Here is a 6,650-nt window from a genome sequence, read left to right as displayed (position 1 = left end):
TCGGGCATGGTGGTGCATGCCTGTAATCCCAGCTACTTATGAGGGTGAGGCAGGAGAATAGCTTGAACCCAGGAGGCAGAGATTGTGGTGAGCCGAGATCGCACCATTGCTCTCCAGCCTGGGCAACAAGAGCGAAACTTCATCTCAAAAAAAAAAAAAAAAAAAAAAAAAAAGACTGTGTGTACAAATATGAAGGAAGGCAAAAGAACAAGCCTCAGAGAATGAATCCGTCTGGGTGGTCACTTCCTCTGTGGCCTCACAGCACATTTTACAAACATTTCTTATAACTCCTAATGTTAACAGTATTAAGTCATATTTACTGAGCACTTACTGTGTGTCAGGCATTATTATAAGTGCTTTTAAAGGATTAACTTAATGACTCCATACGAAATTCTGAGGTAGGGGCAAAGATTCTTATTTAGAGGGAACTGAAAAACAAGGAGTGTAAATTGCCCAGGGATTGAGTGGAAGAACAGAACTGGGTCCAGGGAGTCCAGCCCAGAGCTGACAGCCATATTGCACAGCATAGTGACTGCTGGCCACTGCTCTCAAAGACTGACGTATGGCAGCAGCAGCTGTTCTGTTTTGCATCATCTCTACTCTTCCAGAAGGCAGTTCATTGTAGGAAGCCTGGCTCAACCAATGTGAGATGAAGAAAGGGAGAAGTTTTAGGATAAGATGATGCCAACATGGGGCAAGAGCCAATACCACTGCCTTCAAGAGCAGACAGGCTATTTCCTAGCAATGAAAGATAAGAAATTCCTAGGTTTGTTTAGAAAATGTCACTCTGGTACCTAGGAATGGAGGAAGGCTATGCACACCTGAAGTCTGCAAACCTCTTCAGGGTGTCATCCGAAAACTTTGCACACAAGACCAGAGGAGATGGAATGACAGAATTTCCCACAAAATGACAGTAAACATTCCAGTCTGTCAAGCAGAGACAAAGAAGTATGGCGAGAGTGGCTGGATATGGGGCAGACAATGGATAGAGGTATCCTGAAAAAGAAGTCTGTAGCCCAACATCTGGTTCTGCCAACTCCCACAGGCTGCTAGCACTCACCGCAAAGCAGCCAATCACATCGTTCTCTGCAAACTTGTCTCCGTAGTTTTCAAACCGGCTATTGGTGGACTTCTTCCCAGTGCCTCCATAGCCATAGGAGAAAGGCTCTTCGCCTGACGGAAGAAATAGGCAAAGGCAGGTTAAACCTGCGATGGTCATAACCGCCTCAATGGCTGTCACATACTTTTATTTTTGAAGAAAAAAAGCATTTTCTTTACTGGTTTTATTAATCAGGTGCCTTTTTAATATAGGGATGGGGAAGGGTGAAAGGAAGCCCTTAATGATGAACTTTGGAGGGCTTGATGGGTTTCGTTGTCCAGTCTGGGAGTAGGAGCTCAACTGAATTACTCTGCACAGAAGGGAAATTTGAACAGAAAGGGAGGAAAGGAAGACAGGAACTAGGATGGAGGAGAATGGTATGCTGAGATGCAACCCTTCCTTGTGACACCCAATATTCAGTCCAGTCTACTCATGGTAGAAATCAGTGAAGGGGCTGGATTTTGCTCCTGGAGACCATGAGGACTGACCCCTAGGAAAGGTACTGGATTTCCTCAGGTTACAGAATTGGGTACTGATGTGATATGACTGAGAGATCCCAAGGGCTCTGGCTGACACCTGACCTAGAGACTCCTGGGCAGAACCCAAAGAGTATGCTGCTAGAAAAGCAGGGGCCAACAAGCATGAATACCAGGCCTGGTTCTCCTACGAACCAGCTGTGTGACCCTGGATATGGTGCTTGACCCTTTCTGGGCTGTTTCCCATCCCTATCAACTGCCACCACCTACATCTCAAAACGGAGACAGAGATAAAATGAGATGACCTATGAGTCTTTTTTTTTCTTTTTTGTGGTAACATATCTACCTTTTTGAGGAGGTACCAATTTGTGGGGTACATGTGCAATTTTGTTACATGCACAGATTGCATAGTGGTCAAGCTTTTAGGGTATTCATCACCTAAAAAACGTACATTGTACCCATTAACCAATTTCTCATCCTCCTCCCCCTTGCTACCCCCTAACACTTCTGAGCCTCCATTATCTATTAATCCACTCTCTAAGTTCATGTGAACACATTTTTTAAACAAACACTTATGAGTGAGAATATATCTACTTTTAAAGATTAGTCTTAAGTGGTCAGGCAATTACGGACCAGGATAATGGCTCAAGTGTTAAAACAGCAAAAATTTGCAATAAATTTAAATGAGCTACAGAAGGGGACTGGTTTAATAACGCAACTATAAAATGGAAAATTATGCAGTAGTCAAAAAGCTGTATTTATTTACAAAAATATGGCCATCATATATTAAAACAAGGCTATACAAGGTAGTCCTAGTGTGATCCAGTTTGAATTATGTACAAAAAAAAAAAAATGTCCGGAAGACTACAAATGGAATGTTAACATTGGTTAGTTTATCTCACAAGTTTAGGAAGGATTTTCATTTTTCCCTTTCTGTATGGCCTGAATTCTTATAAGCAACATATATTATTTTCATAATTGGAACATTTGTATGATCATAAACGGAAGGCAGAAGGTGTCAGAATTGGTCAGAATAATCAGTTACTTAGGACCAGAAGGTCACTGAAGTCTGGGGATGGGGACCCGCAAAATTCAAAATCTTTCAATAGGCAGCCCCTGCCCCTCTCCCAACTAGCCCTGGCCTCACTGGTCTCTGCTCCCCTTTTTCCTCTAGGTTAGGCTCTAGACAGAAAATACAGACCGAACTTAATGGAGCTTGGGAATTTATTTGCAGCTTGGTTTAAGGGCAGGAGACACTGATCCTTTTTACAGAAAGGGAATAGATTCCTAAAGAGAACTTTGGACCCTCCCCTAAAAGATGAAGGATAAGAATTGATTCTTCACAGAAAAGTTGTTTCATGACCATAGTTCTCTCAGTTGAATACAGCATGACAGAGAGAGTGGCATATACCTAATCTTTGTACCTGTTCCACTTCACCCTAGTTCTATTCTAAGTCTGACACTGGAAAGGGAAGCTTAGGAGGCTTGAGAATCCAAGGGTAGGGACAATCACTCTCTTCTCTGGACTGCATAGCTGACCCCTCCTTACCTAGCTGGGTGCTGCAGGAGTCCAGGGACCAGCCGATACGGACCACGTGGGGGTCAGGCTCTGTAGACGGAAGGTGCTTCACAGAGATTTCCTCATTGATCTAAGGAAAGAAGACAAAAGGGCTCAGGGTTGCTTCTCTGGAGGCTGTAGGTTATGAGGCAATATAGGAAGGAAGCACATCAGGCATTAAAAAAAAGCAATGGCTTTTCTTGCTGGAGAAGAAGCATTTAAGCAGCTCTGAAGAGCCTGCTGAACAGAAGCCAGGGCCTCCAAAGGGATCAGCAGAGTACAGGGCCACAGAGACAGGCATTTCAAAATACAGTTATCTTTTAGTATAAGAGACTCTCGTAACATCTGATAGAAAAGATAAACTGGTATGGTGTCTTTAGAGGGCAATCTAGAAGTCTCTGTCAAAACTGTAAATGGCTGGGGATGGTGACTCACACCTGTAATCCCAACACTTTGGGAGGCCAAGGCAGGAGGATGGCTTGAGGCCAAGAATTAGGAACCAGCCTGGCCAACATAGCAAGACCCCATCTATACAACAACAACAAAACCCCGTAAATGCACATGCTCTATAACTCAGTATCCTACAGAAACGCTAATACGTGTACAAGTATGTCTATGTATGTGTGAATGTATTTGTGTATGCAACATTCTGTGCAGTACTGGATGTGTGTGTGTGTGTGTGTGTGTGTGTGTGTATTTTAACATTAGAAAAAATATCAATAAGGCACTGATTATGGTATATCCATGCCACAAAATATGATGCAACAGTTAAAAAGAGGGAAGCAGGCCAGGCATGGTGGCTCACGTCTGTAATCCCAGCACGTTGGGAGGCTGAGGTGGGTGGAACACCTGAGGTCAGGAGTTTGAGACCAGCCTGGCCAACATAGCGAAACCCTGTCTTTACTAAAAATACAAAAAATTAGCCATGCGTGGTGTCGTGCACCTGTAATCCCAGCTACTCGGGAGGCTGAGGCAGAAGAATCACCTGAACCCAGGAGGCAGAGGTTGCAGTGAGCAGAGATTGCGCCACTGCATTCTAGCCTGGGTAACAAGTGAAACTCTGTCTAAAAAAATAAATAGGCCGGGTGCGGTGGCTCAAGCCTGTAATCCCAGCACTTTGGGAGGCCGAGACGGGCGGATCACGAGGTCAGGAGATCGAGACCATCCTGGCTAACACGGTGAAACCCCGTCTCTACTAAAAAGACAAAAAACTAGCCGGGCGAGGTGGCGGCGCCTGTAGTCCCAGCTACTCGGGAGGCTGAGGCAGGAGAATGGCGTGAACCCGGGAGGCGGAGCTTGCAGTGAGCTGAGATCTGGCCACTGCACTCCAGTCTGGGTGACAGAGCGAGACCCCGTTTCAAAAAAAAAAAAAAAAAATAAATAAATAAATAAATAAATACATACATAAATAAGGGAGCAAAGCAGTACATTGGGCTAATGTACTGCTATTGAAAAAATGTCCAAGATACAGTATTTAAAAAAAAAAAAAAGGACTTCTGACTTAATTTTGTATTAAGAGACTACTAGACTGCCGAATATCCGTATCTACCTGTGGCCTCACTGGCTTTTCAGATACACTTTTCAACATCTTTGAAATCAGGATCCATCTCAAAATAAATGTGACGAGAAAGCACTGTGTAGGCTGGGTACGGTGGCTCATGCCTGTAATCCCAGCACTTTGGGAGGCCGAGGCGGGCAGATCACCTGAGGTTGGGAGTTCAAGGCCAGCCTGACCAACATGGAGAAACTCCATCTCTACTAAAAATACAAAAATTAGCTGGGCATGGTGGCACATGCCTGTAATCCCAGCTACTGGGGAAGCTGAGGCAGGAGAACTGCTTCAACCCAGGAGGCAGAGGTTGCAGTGAGCCAAGATCGTGCCACTGCACTCCAGCCTGGGAAACAAGAGTGAAACTCCATCTCAAAACAAAACAAAACAAACAAACAAACAAAAAACCAAAAAGAAAAGAAAACACTGTGTAGTTTATTTAGTTGGCAGTGTTTCTCTATGAGAGGGACATAAAATAATGTGCAACTTACATCAGTGGTGTCGTGGTCAATAAAATATAACCCTCTGTGTTTCAGTTTCTACCTCTAAAAACTGGGGCTAACAGTACCTGTTTTCAGATGGTACTGTGAGGATTAATGGAGATAATCCATGTAAAAAGCCTGGTGCTGTATCTTGTGCATGCAAAGAGCTCTATAGTATTAGCTATCATCAGTAAGTATGGATACACAAATAGGTAAGAAATTGTTAACACAGAAGTTTCCTCCAGGGAGTAGGATGGAGACTGAGAGGACATGAGAATAACCTGGGCTTTTTTTTGTTTTTAGACAGAGTCTCACTCTGTCGCCTAGGCTGGAGTGCAGTGCCATGATTTCGGCTCACTGCAACCTCCGCCTCTTGGGTTCAAGCAATTCTCTGCCTCAGCCTCCCGAACAGCTAGGATTGCAGGTGCCCACCACCACGCCCGGCTAATTTTTTGTATTTTTAGTAGAGACGGGGTTTCACCATCTTGGCCAGGTTGGTATTGAACTCCTGACCTCTTGATCCACCTGCCTCAGCCTCCCAAAGCGCTGGGATTACAGGCGTAAGCCACCGCACCCAGCGAGAATAACCTGTTATATCCTATACTCTTCTGTGCTGTCTAAACTTTTGTTAAACATGAGCATGTATTATTTTCATAAACATAACTTGACATGGAACTGTGCAGAGATGACAGCAGATGCTGGCCTAAGCTGGCAGTTCTTTGCCCTGTTTTCCCTCTGGCCTCCCTTTACTAAGTGACACCTGAGTCTATTCTTTCTAGAACACTTTTCTTCCAAACAACATATTTTCTCAGTTCTACAAACATGTCATCACTACACTGGTTGACTATACAATACCTGGGTCAAGTCTCACCAAGGAAATATCTGCTTGATGAAGCAATGTATGGTTGGCCTGCTTTTCTGATATGACATTTAGCAATGATGTAGTTCTCTTGAGTTCATCACAGTTTTGTCTGCTTGGACACAGTATTGCACGATCCAATCTCTTTTCCAGTTGTAGCTCTGACCAAGGTGGCTGGTGTCAGGATATTACAATGGATGGACCTCTCTGACCTTCCCCTTCTCTTGTTCCTACTTACCTTCATCTCGAAGCACACACGGCCCCTTCTGACCCCATAGCTGGCACGGGCTCCTGACCACAGGTATGCAAAGCCCTCAATTGTGAGCGGATAGCCACTACTCCGATCTCGGGCCACTTTGAAGTGGAGGTCGCAGTTATCTGTGAAGGAAAAAGCCCAGTTGGCTCATGTTTTTGTTTTGTTTTGTTGAGACGGAGTTTCGCTCTTTTTGCCCAGGCTGGAGTGCAATGGTGTGATCTTGGCTCACCCCAACCTCTGCCTCCCGGGTTCAAGCGATTCTCCTGCCTCAGCCTCCCGAGTAGCTGGGATTACAGGCATGTACCACCACACCTGACTAATTTTGTATTTTTTTTAGTAAAGACAGGGTCTCTCCACGTTGGCCAGGCTGG

At 44.6% G+C, this 6,650-nt stretch overlaps 1 protein-coding gene across 7 annotated transcripts in view; it reads right to left on the bottom strand.

The window, feature by feature from the left end:
• Positions 1–6,650, bottom strand: part of HNRNPUL1 (heterogeneous nuclear ribonucleoprotein U like 1) — a 52,144-nt gene that overhangs the window by 25,640 nt on the left and 19,854 nt on the right. For all 7 annotated transcript variants that reach the window (XM_017882694.1, XM_017882697.1, XM_017882691.1 and 4 more), the window contains exons 6-7: positions 3,125–3,224; positions 1,061–1,173 (exon numbers count right to left, since the gene is read on the bottom strand). In XM_017882694.1, coding sequence (XP_017738183.1) covers positions 1,061–1,173; positions 3,125–3,224 — 213 coding nt within the window. The remainder of the gene's footprint in view (positions 1–1,060; positions 1,174–3,124; positions 3,225–6,650) is intronic.

The sequence above is a fragment of the Rhinopithecus bieti genome, unplaced genomic scaffold (assembly GCF_001698545.2).
Source record: "Rhinopithecus bieti isolate Rb0 unplaced genomic scaffold, ASM169854v2 scaffold_13621, whole genome shotgun sequence".
Classification (NCBI taxonomy): Eukaryota; Metazoa; Chordata; class Mammalia; order Primates; family Cercopithecidae; genus Rhinopithecus; species Rhinopithecus bieti.
The sequence above is the reverse complement of the archived record's forward strand: the minus strand, read 5'-3'. Positions and strand labels throughout refer to the sequence as shown.